General features: G+C 41.1%; 1 protein-coding gene and 1 gene segment (V, D, J or C); both read right to left on the bottom strand.

Moving 5' to 3' along the window:
• LOC122800321 (putative protein TPRXL) overlaps positions 1-10,926 on the bottom strand; it is a 57,068-nt gene extending 46,142 nt beyond the window's left edge. Inside the window, exon 1 of the mRNA XM_044069776.1 lies at positions 10,794-10,926. Within this exon, the coding sequence (XP_043925711.1) occupies positions 10,794-10,926 (133 nt within the window). The remainder of the gene's footprint in view (positions 1-10,793) is intronic.
• Positions 10,927-12,270: 1,344 nt separating this feature from the next.
• LOC122800320 overlaps positions 12,271-16,702 on the bottom strand; it is a 118,729-nt gene continuing 114,297 nt past the window's right edge. The window contains 1 exon segment of the V gene segment in view: positions 12,271-12,686. Coding sequence covers positions 12,271-12,686 — 416 coding nt within the window.

Here is a 16,702-nt window from a genome sequence, read left to right as displayed (position 1 = left end):
TGGCAGGGGTGCTACGGACTGTATCAGGTATTAAGCCAGACTGGGTACTGTCATCAGAAGCAGGTGGTTGGTGACTGGAGACAGGTCCCTGTTGGGACTGTCCAGAGCCACGTGCACATGGTCTCCTAGGGCGGCCTGATGACAGCACAGACCCAGCATTGCTGGGGCTGCTGCTGGCACTATGGGAGCGACCGCGGGCCTGTTGTCATCCGCGACGACTGCCAGCTGCTGCTGTTGCTGGCATACACCCACATCGACACCTCAACCGTCCACCATTGCCCCGGCTCATGGACATGCAGTTGTGGAACAGATCTAATGTGTCCCCCCAACGTCTGTCTATGACCTCGGTGAAATTACGGATGGCAGCCGCAACATCACGCATACTGTCATTCATAGCTGTGCGACATGCTCTCAGCTCCCTCAGACCCTGTCTGGTGTACTGTTCCATACGTGACTGTGCCGGCATTACAGCCCAAAACATAGCTGAGGTTGAAAGACCTTTCTGGGCACGTCTGACAGGAGCAGTATGCCCATGGATGCTCCCACGAGAACCCCTGGACATCTGCCTGTGTGGTACCATGTCAGGACCCTGGCCATGGCTGCTATGTGGGGATGCATGTGCCACTGATACCATATTACCCTGGTCAATGCCCAATGTATCCTGTCCATCACCTAGGGACATTGGTGACAAAGGATGCATTGGCAGGATGACTGTGGCATTGATGGGGTCGACAGCTGTGTACTGTCAATTGGCTGACCAACGACGGACCCTGGCACACCCCCCTGTGCAATTACACAGGTATCATCATTATCACTATCCACGGCAGCTGATTCAGGTTCCCTGCTGCACAACATCAGAGCAGCACCAGAACCTGTGGGAGTAAGACAGGAAACACAGTTTACAATGTGTACACAATGTCACCACTGATACACACAGGTGCACATGCACACATGCACACATGCACAAAAGTGCACATGCACACATGCACACATGCACACAGGTGCACATGCACACATTCACACATGCACACATGCACACAGGTACACATGCACACATGCGCACATGCACACATGCACACAGGTGCACATGCACACATGCACACAGGTGCACATGCACACATGCACATGCACACAGGTGCACATGCACATGCACACAGGCGCACATGCGCACATGCACACTCCTCAGTATATGAGATATCAACACACAGACACAAACACACCTGCAATCAAACACATAGCACTACTGTTTCAGCCTATTATTACTGTTAGTATCAAGAGTATTGAAGGTATTGTTAGAACACACTCACCAGCATGGATAGGCTGCCTTGCTGTTACATCAGAGGGACCTGCAGAAATTAGACATTTATTGTCAGTGGGCACAACTGTGCCATTGATACTGTGTGTATGATACAGTTCAGTAGTACAACAGTTGGCTTCCACAGGTCTACTGCTGATATTGAGAATATCACTCTTGCACAATAATTACCAAGATAACAGCTACAAACCGAGGACACACCTCACACATGCATAAACTACCAGTGTACAGAACAGTCAAGTATACATATGGCATGTTACCTGCATGCTCCGAGTCCTGCTGCTGGGTGGCTCCAGCCTCCATCATTATGCATGTATGCTGCTGCTGTTGTTGCTGTTGGGTTGGAGCCACAACACTTAGAAGTAGTCCCTCCAGTCTAGTGAGGGGGGGATGTATAGCCGCCCCACCACCTGTGGCAAGCTGTTGCCTGTGGATATCTGACGCATGCTGATGGACATTTCTAATTAAATCACTGCAGTGATGGCGTACCTGCTCATATGTCCGGTTATGCATGCCTATGTCATTTACCCGACGGACCAGGTCTTGCCACAGTGCAGCCCTCTCCTGCTGGTTCTGGCTGGTGCGGGAAAAGAGTATTGCAAAATCCTGCACCAGGCTCTGGTGTATCTCCTCATCCTCCGCAGCAGAGTAGGTAGGGTTTCGCTGGTGAACCATAGCCCTGAAAAGGAAAAGAAAAATATGTCAGCAATATATGTCAGCAAAGTATGGCACACATAATACACATAATACTCGACTGTAGTGATATAACTTAACTCCCATATATAGCATCTGTCTGTCTATTGGGGGATACACATGTAAATGACCAGATATCAGTGCTCAGCCGACAACTTGTATCAAGGTACTGTATGGGGAACATTATCAACCCATGCACTGCATGCAATGCACGTTACATATTTCACTGGTAATGCACACTACTCTTACTTGCCATAACCCTACCTACACCGCAGTCACATACAGGGTAACACAGCACAACATATGGCAATGCAGTATGTTTGGATCGCAATACCTCACACATCTGTCTCTGGCCTCACACCATGGACACACACTACCATGACAGACAGTCATGGTGAGCAATCACACCATTACATAACATGCACCCAGTCACGGGCACACTCATTCCACCTCACATAGTTGGTTTGTAATGGGTTCGTGGGTGTGCATTGTGTCTTAGGTAGGTAGTATGCTATTGGCCCTGGGCCTACAGCAGCATACTGTTATGCTACCCTGCCCCTTGTGACACATGTGATGTGATCGTACCTGCTCCTGTCAAACAGTTACACAGGGTGACTCATATGGCATATTACCTATCTGCACAACATTCAGCAGGGGTATGTCTGACATCTACTCATGGAGAGCCTTGCTTCTTAATGCTGTGTGGTTTACTCCAGGGTATATCTTATCTGTGGGTAGGAACCTGTACCTCCACCATGTGCTCTTTACTGCGGTGACAAGGACGACAGACATAGGTCATTTGGGTTGAGGATGTTGTGAGGTGTTACCATGGTTGTTGGACAACTGTCATGGGTGTGACTTAACTATATATATCGAGCAGTGGTAACCTCTATGTAGGTAGTATGGGTGTGCTCTGTGGTCTTGTCAGTCACTTTGCATAGGTAATGTGTTTGAGTGCATTGTCACAGTTTCTTACGTATGACTGTGTCCTTCTCCATATCTGTAGCTGTCATGGGAGGTACATACTGTGTAGGAAATTGTAGGGTGTAGAGGGGTTCAGTGACCTACATGTCCATAGCTGACACACCATGTCTGCTGACACATACCATGTACAGGTATTACAGGATTAGTGTGCCACTGTGAATATCAATGGGGAGCCTATTGTACACTTGTTGCCCCTGTTCCCCCCTGACACATGCAGTGGTGGGCAGGCAAGCACATATGTGGTGGTTACTGGTGTAAGTGTTTTGGAATGGGGTATGGTACTCCAGTATCCACACTGGTGTTAACTCCATGCCTTTGTCACCAGGCACCTGTTGCAATACATCTGCACACATGTGCCTCACTCAGTAAATATATATATATATATATATATATATATATATATATATATATATATATAATATATAGATATAGATATAGATATATAGAGATAGATATGGAGAGAGAGGGGGAGAGAGACAGACAGAGGGAGAGAGGGGGGGTGGGACAGAGAGAGAGAGAGATATATACAGACATATCTGTAGACAGTCAGATCTGTCTGTATATGTATATGTATCTACATATATCTATATATGTATGTGTGTATTACATATATATATGTATGTACATATTCTATCTATCTATATATGTCTATGTATTTCTACATTCCTCTCTATCTATGTATACATATATGCATATTATATATATATATATATATATATATATATATATATATATATATATATATATACAAACATATCTCAATATACATACGTATACATATGATATCTATATATATATATATATATATATATATATATATATATATATATATATATAAACGTTTTTATTTGCACATATGTATACACACACTAACGTACTGATAAACATCCATTACTGTACAACCTACATTGTACATTGCACTACAACCTACATTCATATGTGCACATAGTTACCTTCACATACATATGTATGTACAGCCTTTAGTGACAGTTGCAGTATGTCCCCTGCCCTATGCACATCTTCATATACATAGATACAGACCAATAACACATATGGAGGGTTCACAGTATGTAGACTATTATATTATTACTTTACATTACCTGTGTTTGTTACAGCTGTTTTCATTGGCTTTGTGATAGTTGGCCTGCTGCTGTTTCTCTTGCCAGCTTCAGTTTGGCTTGGCAGTGTCAGGTTGTGATGACAACTTGTTTGTTTTGTTGTTTTAAATTTTCTTTCTTTTCTCTCTCTCTCTCTCTCTCTCTCTCTGTCTCTACCTGCAGAGGGTGCAATGAAAGTATTTCATGTGTGGACTGGGAGTACAGGATGCTTTTGTAGGTATCTGCACATGTCCATGTGATGGCCTCTGCACCAATTGTTAGCCAGCATTTACTAATTGCATGCAGCCTGTTGTGTAGTGATTGCAGTTCTCACTGTGATTTCAGGACAGTGCTATAAAAAGGTTTGTTAGGTAGGCGTAGCCCTTTCAGATTATCATGGTGGGGACCATGCTGGTATGCTGTGGACACTGTTCTGTGAGTGTAACGGTTGGTATGTCTGTCATATTTCAGGCTGTGTTGTAGACACTGCAATGCATGTTGTACTGTAATCTGAGTATTCCTTCCTCCAGTTTCCTGTTCTCAGTGTGTATGTAAACTGACACCTAAGACTAGTAATACTGTGTATATGGGTGTGTGTGCTTTCCTGTGGGACTTGTGGTGTAACTGGTATATAGCAGTGGCTCTTGCAATTTGTTGCTATGGCTTCAATATTTGCCCTTTACATTCACTCCTTGTATGCCTGCTAGGTGTCTTTACTGTAATGTGTTGCTATGGCTTTCCTATTTTCCATTTACATTCACAGCTTGTAATGCTTGCTATATCTGTTTGAGCAGCAATTCCCTATGTGTTTATTGTGGTAGGGTGGTACTGCATGCAGTGTGGTCTGGCCATGGTGTGGGCCTTGACACCTAGAAGGGTATTTGATTATGCTACTGAGCAGGCCTTAGATACTCTCAGGTGAATCTTTTATCAGCCTCATGGAATGGTACATATCAGTGGGATTCACCCATGAAATTTTCTGATATTCTGCAGTTGTGACTGTGGGTTATTTTGAGCATATGTATTACTACACCATTTGTGACGTGCAAGTGGTGCATACTTTCAGTAATTCATAGTTACCATTGCATGTGTTGTAACACCTTTCTGCCTACTGTTAGTACATTTCACAGGGAGTCAGTGGGGCACAGTTAACATTTGTTTTCAAATCAGGGACATCCCTGTACCTCAGTCACAGTTGCTATGTCTGGGCTCTTAACTATTAAACTATGGCAGTGTTTATCCTGCTCTGAGTATATGTGTGGCTTGCAAGGTGCTACTGTGACATTATTACCTACTAGCTACCAACTAGCATGGCTGTTTCTCTTCACACAGTAATATTTTACAAATCCACTAGATTTGACAGTAAATATATATACTAGACTTCCTATATTCCCTTTACATTCATTCCTACTATTTCATGATATATTTTTTTCAGCACAATGTTGTTGCATATCAGTCATGGCTTAGTGGTAAGTTATGCTGTCTAGTGTTTCCAAGGTCCTGGGTTCGGGACTGACAGAGGAGTTTTATTTTGCTGCTGAGCAGGCTACAGGCCTTGTCATTCAGAGTGACTAAGGCACTTTTAAGCACTTGTAAGCGGGTTAGCGCTGGTTTGCATGGAGCTCACACATGCGCACTGTCGCTTAGCTTTGCGCACACATGCTTAGCTAAGCGCACACAAGCGCACACCCACTTACAACTCCTTAAAAGTGCTTACTCTTGCGCACACCCATGCTAATTTCTTTGAAAGAAAAGAAAATGGGGAGATAGGAAAGTGGTGAAAAAGGGGGCACAAAGAGGGTAGGACAGTAGGAAAACAAGCTTGGGATTTGCAGGAAGGATGTAGGAAATGCCCATAACTGCCCATTTCTTTATCAGCAACAGCTGTGCATATGTGTGTAATTTGGTGTGAAATTTGAAACCTTCCACCCCTGAGAGATGGGTGAGGACAACAATATTTGTTGTACAGCCAATTGTAATTGCCAGTTTACATGTCCAGCAGACATGTCTGTGAAATGGGCAGCTATGTATGGGGCATAATTTTTTTGTGGGAACAGAGTGCCCTTTTTTTTTTTTTTTTTTTTTATTTCAGATGAGAGTGGAATGTCAGGTACAGGAAGTAGGTATAGTTGGGGAGGTAGGTAGGGGAGGTTAACAGACAAGACAAACAAGACGCATACAGGGGTGGTGTATGACACATGTGGGGGGGATACACAATTGACGGGGGTGGATGTTTGGATATCTTGAGCCCATGAGCCCACAGATGGCAACAGTGGAACTGAGATCCCCACCCATGGGCAGTTGCCACTGTGCCTTCACTGCCCAGAACGGGGCTGTGCTGGGGGCTGTGTAGGACGGGTAGTAGGCACATCTGTGAGTTGTGCCACCCATGCCTCAAGTTGACGTAGGGGCTCAAGCACAGAATGCCTGATCTTCCTACGCACCACAGTCCGGACACTACAGAGAGTGAGTGGATGGTCTCCTCCAGCCACGCTTGCAGAGGGGGGATGAGCCCCATCCCCTGCAGCGCTTCCACCTGAAGGTGGCACAGGGCCACCAGAGGAGGGTCCGGCCTGGGCACTAGTGCCAGGTGCACTCGCCAGCTGAGGTGGGAGAGGTGGGTCCACTGGAACCCGCCTTCCCTGTCGTCCTATGTTTTGCATTATTTTATGACAGTTTGGGTTAGTAACAAACAATACCATTCACAATTAGTTGTAACAGCATGCATTAGTATTCCCATTAACCAAACACCCATAAATTCAAGACATTGAACAGCAAGCATAACACATGCATAATTTGAACAACAGTACACAATCCAACAGCATGTATGGTTGACTGATGGCAACAGGCCATCAGGTTTGGATGTATGAACAGGGCACATGCATCAACGTACATGCAAATATGTATGAACCAACAGGACAAATATCCAGGGGAATTAATTGTGAATACACATACCCATTTCATGTGGAATGGATTATTTGTGGTTATAGGGTAGGGTGAAGAAATATTTCATTAACAACTTCAAATACCTATACATATGCTGTACATTTCTACTAGCTGCAGATATATACACCCTACAGGTCTGACTACAGTTTCCTATGTGTAAACTTAGGCATGTTGGTGATGGGAATGTTACTGCTACATTAATATACATTGCATTTTTATTCATACACATTCATATCTGGCTCTGTTCAGCTACAGCATCCTGCTACATTTGATTTCTATGGCTCTAGACAACTGTGGATGTTTGGTATTTCATACAACCATACTATCTGCATATTGCAAAGGTACAGCAACATATCCAAATTGTGGGACAGACATTCCAGCTTCAGTACTTTATTGCACACATTTCACTTTTTGGTTGTGCCTGTCACATTCATTGCATTCTGTACTGACTGCAGTATACTTTATTCAGGAGTTATTACAACTTTCTTGGTGGATTCATACCTCTTTCTCACACTCTCACTTGTTTTATTTTTACAATTCAGGATGGTATTTAATTCTAGGCTTTATTGACATGTTTTACTTGGTTACAACAATCCTTTCCAACAGTCTCACTTGTGTCATGTTTCAGATTTTAAACGGGGATATATTTCACACATGTGTTGCACTCAGCTGTGTAGCTGTAATTTACAGCCTGCTGCAGGTTATGTACTATTACATTACAGGTGGAACATCTTTATTTCAGACTTGTTTCATTTTTATTTTTGGATTACAGGCTGCATCACACTTATGTAATCACACAGTACTAGCAGAATCTCTCTTACACTGTTACTTGAACTATTTATTAATAAGTGACTACACTGCACTCTTTTGCAAGCTGTCATACTTATATTTTTTAACAGTTACAGGGAGAGAATTACTAACCTGCCTGGTGGCGCAACTGCACAAGCCTATTGGCGTAGGCTCGACGATTCATGGAACGGACACCTGCAGCTGTAATATAAATGAAGTAATATTGGAATACACATCTCCATAATATCAGCTAGGTTAATTTCTTACATAAATAATTACATGTAACTTACTCAGTAGTGGGGCGTTGGGCATTTGCCGGGCCTCCTGGATCCAACGGTTCAGTTGGTCCTGCTTCCGTCTCTTCAGGTCCGCATGGTGGTGACGGACTTGTTCACCAGTCCTTGGTATTCCTGTGGCACTGGTGAGATCATGTGCCAACCGGTCCCATGCCTCAGCCTGGTATGCTCCCCACAGGACCTGGCCCTGCATGAGTTGGGTCTCATGATCATGGATGAGGAGCCAAACCATATATTTGGACTCCTCAGTGCCCCACCTCTGTGCTCGGAAGCAACTATCCTCTCCTACACCTGCCATCCTGACTGCAAATTGATTCCACAATCAGTTATGCTGTGTATTCCTGCCTATGGGGCTTATATATGCCGTTTTTCCTGCACTTATCTGTGATTGGCCATTTTGGAAATGTATCAGCTTCACAAAACCTGCTTTGTCATGCGTCTCTTTCCATTCATTCCTATATATATGCTAATACTGCATTTCTACGAGCAGCTGTCATGGCTTAGTGGTTCAGTACTTTGACTATGGTGCATGGTATCCTGAGTTCAAGCCTGGCCATTGCTTTTTTTTATTTTATGACTGTCTACACAGGCTAGGAGGTGTGTCTGTGTAAAGGCAGTTTTGATACAGCTTGCTCAACGTTGCCCGCTGGTTAGCTTGTGGGCACGGTGCGCAGCTCCGCGCAAATGGGTTACGCTGCTTTACGCATCATTTGGCTGTCAGCATGCATATTACGCTCAGCTCAGCTATGGGCACACAGTTTCAGCGTGTTACAAAACTGCTCACCTACGGGCAGATATACTCAGCTTGTTAGAGTGTAGCTCAGCTATAGGCACTTCTGACATTTTTTTTTTTTATTATCTCACATTTCTTCAATATACAAGGCCCATTTCATTACATTTTACATAAAATATAATTTTATATATGTACATATATGTCAGGGAATTGTTTCGTGCTTATTTCACTAAAAATAAAAAATTGATGTTGTGGGGGCTCGAACCATGACTGCCCCCTCTTCAACCGACATCTCTACCGCTACGCTATTGATTCTTGGCTTACTTTGCACATTTAGATCTTATATGCTTTTCCACTGACTGCTAACTGTGGCTAAGCAACGGGCACTCCCGCGCAAACGAGCGCAATTATGGGCAAATATCTTTAAAACTTATAAAAAAATATAACATGTTCATTTTTACATTTTATGTTTATAGTCTGTGGGGGCATGTGTTGTGTTGTGTTTGTTGACATTTACGCGGACTCTCTCGTGGGGGTTTACTTTCGAGACTGTTACTCTTCTGGGGGCGTGTCCATTTGTAGGACTCGCCCTGCAGACACGCCCCCTACTTTCTTACATGGACCGTGTTAGCCTTGGGTGTGAGTCAGCATGCCCTCATGAATATGCATGGCATGCTGACGTCATACCGTTTAACTGCAGCCTCCGAGTAAGACTTGTAACTCTTACACGGAGGCTTTGTGAATCCTGCTCACTGTTTTGCCTCTCATACCTGCCATCTAACAAGCATATTTTATAGACTAATAGTACTGTTTAGTAATATTGCAAAACATAATATGCATTTATTGTGCAATATCACAAAACAGCTTTTATCTCATATAATTGGAAAGCTCTTGAACAGATGAATATTTTGTGCACTGATACATTCTGTTGATCCTGCATCCTTATATGAAGACAGGTGTATGACCGTAATACCATTAATTGCAAATAAAATACACTTTTTCTTTCATAAGTTTGCAATACTAATTCAATGTTGCCAGATACGCAACTGATAAAATATGTACATCTTATTGTCTAACGAACAATTTTCATAATTTACATTTTTTTAATGCATAGCATTTATTAGCTATCACAAATCATTATGAGGTGTGCTCTTAATAGAGGATTTGTAAGAAAACATCTCCGTAAGCAAGCTGTTTCTTTGTGTTTCTGGAAGCAAGAAGATTAATTAGCCTTCTGGTGCTCTTGACCAAAATCGTCAAGCCATTAAATTATGGTGGCGCATGGTTACTTGTACTGTTCTGCAGCCATGGCCAGAAGCAGCTCTCACAGATTTATGGCTCATTGGCTGTGGTTACTCTATGAACTAAGGATGGTTGCCTAAGTGTATTTGTGTGAATATACAGCACTTCAGCCATGTTTTTTTTTCATAAATGACATTTGGCTGATGTTGTCTACCTGAGCTTGCTGAGCAACCCCACCAGTTCTGTAGTCAGATCAGGATATATTAAATTTTTTAGGTGCAGTTAGTTTGTAGTTAGAGTCCTGTCTTTACTGTGGGCAACAGAGGCTAATAATCCATTGGTTTATTCTTCCTGAATTGTGTACACAGCTACCTGGCCTCATTTGCGTGTCTACACTATTCCTTTTATGTTCCATGCACCGAAATGGGTTAGAATATCTTGTACTTCATTTCCATGGTGTTTCTTAATCATGGAAGGATTTGGTATGGGCTTTTTTGCATACCTTTAAGAATCCATTTATATTTTCAGCCACCTAGATTTGATGTTGAGATAGTATCTCTCACCACTGGTATGTAGAGAAAACATCTCACCGTGGGTATAACCCTAAATAAAATTTACAGTTTTGTGCTTAATACTGTAATTCTTTCAGTGCTACCATCTTACTTCACATTGTCTGTGCAATGAGCTCTTTTACTTACCCTGACTTGTCCTTTCATAATACAGGTAGCTGTGCCTGGGTTCAAACTCATTCTTGATAAGGGCTAACAGGTCTCTGGGCCCTATAGGCTCCCCATGCTCATTACAAGTTTGATGACTAATTTCAGTAACCATTCACATTATTAACTTTTTGATCTAATCTAACAAAATAAAAAAAAAAAACAGTGGTGTACATAGCTAAATGGGTCCAGACTTAGAGAAAAAAAATCTAATTAGTGCACTTGGCTGAAAATGGTTCAGTTTATGCTACTCCAGTAAATCAGTTAACCAGTAAGTAAACATAGAAGTGATCCTGGTACCTAATTTTTCTTAACAAAAACACCGCTGCAGCTTCTCCATTTTTCAGAATTGCAGACTGTCTCTATCCTTTTCTGCAGCTTTTAAGCACAACAGCATCACTCCTGAGAACCAGACTACTGCCCATTCTCTAACAGGCACCCTTGCCTGTCCTTTTCTGTCCCAAGAGAATGACATCCTGTTACCGTCCTGAAATTAAGAAAACAGCGTATTCTTCATCTAACTACCTCTGTGTTTCACCATTGACTATCGTTTTTTGTTGTATGGGCAATGACCCCCAGTCATGTTTCTCTCATGAGTTAAAAAAGTCTAATATCACTGGATGTAGAGACAAAAAGTTGCCCCATGCATACAGGGTGTGTTGCATTTCTTTTGTGCTGTCTGTCTGTGAGTGAATTTATGCATTGCGAATGGCACACTTCTTTCATAGTGACATGTGCCATCTAGTTTACTATTAAGAAATAATTCATTCATTCATTCATTGGAGTAGTTATGAAGCCTACACTGGCAGCTCTGTCTAGAACAGACAACTTACACTGAGAAGGAAGCTTTTCTGGTTTATTAAAAATCTCTGTGAGTTAGAGTGGATGTTAAGAGCGTGGGTTTACTAGAGTGGAAATGGGTGAAATTCTGAACTCAGTATGAAAACCAGTACATCCAGGTGGGACAGCCACCATGAATGTATTTACCACAGACAGGGAGTTATTACAGTAGCAATGCAAATATTTACTGTCTTATGAGGAATATGAGAGACCTATCATTGTTTGTTGCTGGGGTGATTAGTAACTGATACATAACAGAATAATAATATAAACTACAACTCTTCTCACTGCAAATGGATTTTAGTGAAACAAGTATTGATAACATCATGCGGCTGCATGTAGGATCACCTGCTAACATACCTCCTCTTAAAAGTATTACAACAGTTGGTAAACTACTTCATATGGATGGACACACACACACACACACACACACACACACACACACACACACACGCACGCACGCACGCACGCACACACACACACACACACACCTGGTCCAGCACAGATCCAGTCTGACGTTAATGAAATCCATATGTGCTTTAGGTAGCCCTTCAGATTACATTTTACAATATGTTTAATGATCTTTCCAATTATACTGCATAGTGTGAAGTGTAACATTTCATTCTTTGTTATGAAAACCTCGCTCTGTAGTCCAGCTGTACAGAGATCTGATGATGTAGACAGTTTCTGTTTCAGTTCCTGCTGTAATTGCATCATTGTGTACTTCTGCACTGCTGTCCCACACTTGACAGTAATAATCAGCTTCATCTTCTGCCTGGACACCAGAGATGGTTAAATAGTACTTTGAACTGTCCTCGGTCCCAGAGAACCGATCGGGGATCCCAGACCCCCTGCTTGTACTGCTGCTGAGGTAGTAGAGAAGGTATCGTGGGGCTGTTCCAGGTCGCTGCTGGTACCAGAACACTATATAACTACTGATGGTGTCCCCACTCATGCTGCAGGGCAGATTGACTGTTTGTCCTAGAGACACAGACTCTGATGGAGGCTGAGATAGGCTGGGCTGGGATCTGCAGCCTGAGGAAATATGAAAAAATTTAAACATAACATTTTACAGATCCATTTCAACATTATATACTTTTGTTTAGTCTAGGTTAAACTTTAACAGTACAGCTTGCATTATAACTGTGATTATGATTAAGGAGTTACAGCACAAATCTAATCATTTTAGCATAAAAATAAATAAAAATATAAAAATAATATATTTGTTTTATGAAACAGCCCCTTACATGTCCAGCAGATTGTGATCAGGGTAAGGACTGCGGACCAGTACATTGTTGGAATGGTGCTGACAGTAAAAGGATCACATGGCACATGGATGAACTTGTATCTGCTTTTAAAGTTTATCTGTGACCTAAAATCTTATAAATTAGTGATGTCTCATTTGTATGCAAATACCTTTTTTTATGTTTTATTCTCCCATCCCCCTGCTAAGCTATAAGGACTATTTCTGTATTTTGATATATAAAGTGCTCCATCTTGTGAAATACTCACTGTATTACATTTAATGAACAACTTATCATTTGACCACCTTTTCTTAGACTTTGCAGTTGTCCATAAATAAATTATTTTTTTTATAATTTTCATTTGATGTAACTGACTAATGAATTTGAACTGTGAACAATCAAGCCATCAGCTAATGTAACAGTTTGGGTTTTATTTTATGCATCCTTTATTCAAATCATGATCTTTAAACATCCTGAGACAATTTTTAAAAAACATCAGTACTTTTAGTTTTCTTTGTCTTTTTTGTTCTCATGTAGTAGGTTAATAAGGCAAAAATATATTTTAGACTGCTTTTTTTTCTGTAGTGCTTTATTGCAATTTAAAAAAATGAAAAAAACAAGTTTGGGTTTTGGATGAAAGGAGTCATAAAGTGTGACCATCTAGCAGCCTCCATTATCTTATTTAGGAGTGCTATTAGCATTTCTTTTACCAGCAGTGCACCATCTGGCACCCTTGTATACATACACACACACACACACACACACACACACACACACACACGCACACACACACACACACACACACACATGCACCTCTTCTCTCTGTAACCTTTTAACCCCCCAAATAAACATAATTAGGGAAAATGCCCCCATATTAGGGACAGTTTTTAAATACTGGTCCAGATAACTTAGAAAATTGATAGAAAAATATATGAATTAACATGCATTTCTGGAAGTAAAAGAAGTTGATCATTGTAATTATTATGACTATCAACAGATGATCAATACTCATCACTGAATGTAATCCTCTACCTTTTCTAAAAAAAATTCCAATTTTACAATGGATAGCACAAAATATATGAACCAAAATTAGGGATGTACATAATACTGCGGGCAGTTGATTTGTATCTCTCTGTGCCTCACCGACATACATACACAATATGACAAAGTCATACACATTAATATCCCAGTGCATTCAGCACATCCAAGAAAGGGTTAATACTCCCTAAGAGCTCATTCCTTAATAACATTGTAAAGAGTTATTTTACTTTTTCAAGAACATTCTCAATGTATTATTTTAGACAGTATGGAGTTACTGACAGATGCCACTTTTAATTTGTCGTTTGACATTCTCCCAGTGTCATTTGCTTCCTGTAAGAGATTGCTTTATTAACTTCTTAACCAATTCTTGGATTTTTTTAAGCCATAAACCAAGCCACAAGGGTAGTGGAAAATGAAGTATTTATGTAAACAGTATCAATTAGCATGTTTTAGGGAAGTGAAAGGAAACAGGAATAGCTAGAATAAGTCGCCCAGACACAAAGTGAACCAGAGGTCAGAATTACAGCTCAGATCTTAGAACTATGAAGTGAACAACTTTCCATTAAGTCGCCATACTTGCAAGTATAGTGTCACCACTGTATTCAGTATGGAGTAATAGCTTGAAATGCTAAGCTAGCAACTCCAAAGCATGGCTTTGTCTTCTGATGCAATATAGATTGTACCAAGTACCCTTAACTTCTCACTAGTTGTTTCTATTCAATATTATGCCTATAGACTATGGCTGTACCTCTGTGTGGGTGACCATTCAGTCATTCAGGGGTACACTAGACTGCAAGTTGGATTATAGACAAAAAGCAAAGTTTTGTAGTTGACCTTCCCATATAAAATTAATCTTTTTACAGTCTATCTTACATCTGTAATTAAAATTACCAGTAACTGTACTGAACACTTGTTAAAATAAAATTGAAAATAACCTCAACTCTAACTACATGTACAAAAGGCATGGACAGATTATAAGCTGGAGGTTTCAGTATTTTACCTTCAATGATCAACTGCCAGAACCCTACATCAGGTAGAAGGTTTCTCAGAATCAACACTATGAATAAAGTAAGTATATACTGGTTCGGGATATGTGTGACTAGATGTCATGATAAAATACTATCATTGCCACAGTAACGTTTCAGTTCAAATAGCAATTGTTGATTTTTTCTTAATATTCTTTTTTAGTATAATTACTGCTCTGATCTTCTTTAGATGGCAAAATTCCTGTAACCAATACACTTCATCATAGCACTTCATTTTAGTGTTTTGTGTATAGCTTATTTTATTGAATTTTACATCTTTTTTAAAGTTGCAAAGTTTATATTTTACAGTCAACAGACTGGTATAGTATCAGATTGTACTTCCCTTAGGTTAAGCTAATTGTCCTCCATGTGGTTTTTCTATTTTGACCACTTTTTTACATTAATTTGCAGTTTTAGTCTGTTAACTAAGTCTCCTATATTGTGCATTTTCCAATCAGATGACTGTTTCTGTGATAAATAGCTCCTTCATTATGTTACAGTGGGTGCTTGCTTTTATTATTCTTTTAGATTGCATATCCAGTTTGCTAAACAAACATGGGGATTCACGAATCCTCCGTGTAAGACTTAATAAGTCTTACTCGGAGGCTCAGTTGAATGGTATGACGTCAGTGTGCCATGAATATGCATGAGGGCACGCTGACTCAACCGTAAGTCTTACACGGACCGTGTAAGAAAGCAGGGGGTGTGTCCGACTGCCGAGCAGTCTAAATGTCCATGCCCCTGCAAGTGTTTTAAAACTAAACAAAGCACACACACAAGAGCAAGTCCGCTCAAATGTCCCTGCACCCAACACCACACTCCCTGATATTGTAAACCCCTACCACAGTTCTAAAATGCAAAACATTAAATATATTTTTTTAAATCCCCAAAATAGCTGCCCATATTTGCGCGTGTGTGCGCAGGTATGCCCATTGTTTAGCTAGAGTTAGCAATTCTGACATGGAAGAGCATAAGAAAGAATGTTAATGCAAGTCACACCAAATAGCAATAGTGTAATGGTAGAGTGTTTGCCCAAAGAAGAGGCATTCACGGTTCAAGTCCCACCACTCTCCTTCCTACTTATTTTTTAAATCAGTATATGAAATAATACCTGACAAATATGTTTAAACATTACTAAAAAGCAGTGAAATGGCCAGTGTATCAGTGAACAAAATAAATATTTTAAAGGATCCTAATATAAAATTGCCTGCAGGTAAGCAGTGCTTCACCCAGCGCAATAGATTTGCCCATAGTTTCATAGCGCTTTACCTAGCGCAATAGAGTTACCCATAGTTTCAAAGTACTTTACCCAGCGCAACAGAGTTGCCCATAGTTTCATAGCACTTTACCCAGTGCAATAGAGTTGCACATAGTTTCATAGCACTTTACCAGCGCAGTAGAGTTGCCCATAGTTCAATGGCACTTTACCCAGCGCAATGTTTTTGAGGGGACATGCGCACCATAGGGCACCGAGAAACAACATAGAGCAAAGTTGCTTAAATGCAGCCACACCCCCTAGCCTGTCTGGATAGTATGAAAATAAAATGAATGACAAGGCTCAAACCCAGGACTCTGTGCATCACAAGCAAAGTACAGAACCACTAAGCCATGACAACATAGGGTAAACAGCCACTATTAACATACATATACTTACGAATGGTAGTTTGGCCATTACTAAGCAGGTCTGCAGTCAGAAGAGAATTTTACAAAATGGCCAATAACAAAAAAGTGTGGGAAATGC

This window comes from Protopterus annectens, chromosome 4.part0, assembly GCF_019279795.1.
Source record: "Protopterus annectens isolate FY-2018-M chromosome 4.part0, PAN1.0, whole genome shotgun sequence".
NCBI lineage: Eukaryota > Metazoa > Chordata > Ceratodontiformes > Protopteridae > Protopterus > Protopterus annectens.
The sequence above is the reverse complement of the archived record's forward strand: the minus strand, read 5'-3'. Positions and strand labels throughout refer to the sequence as shown.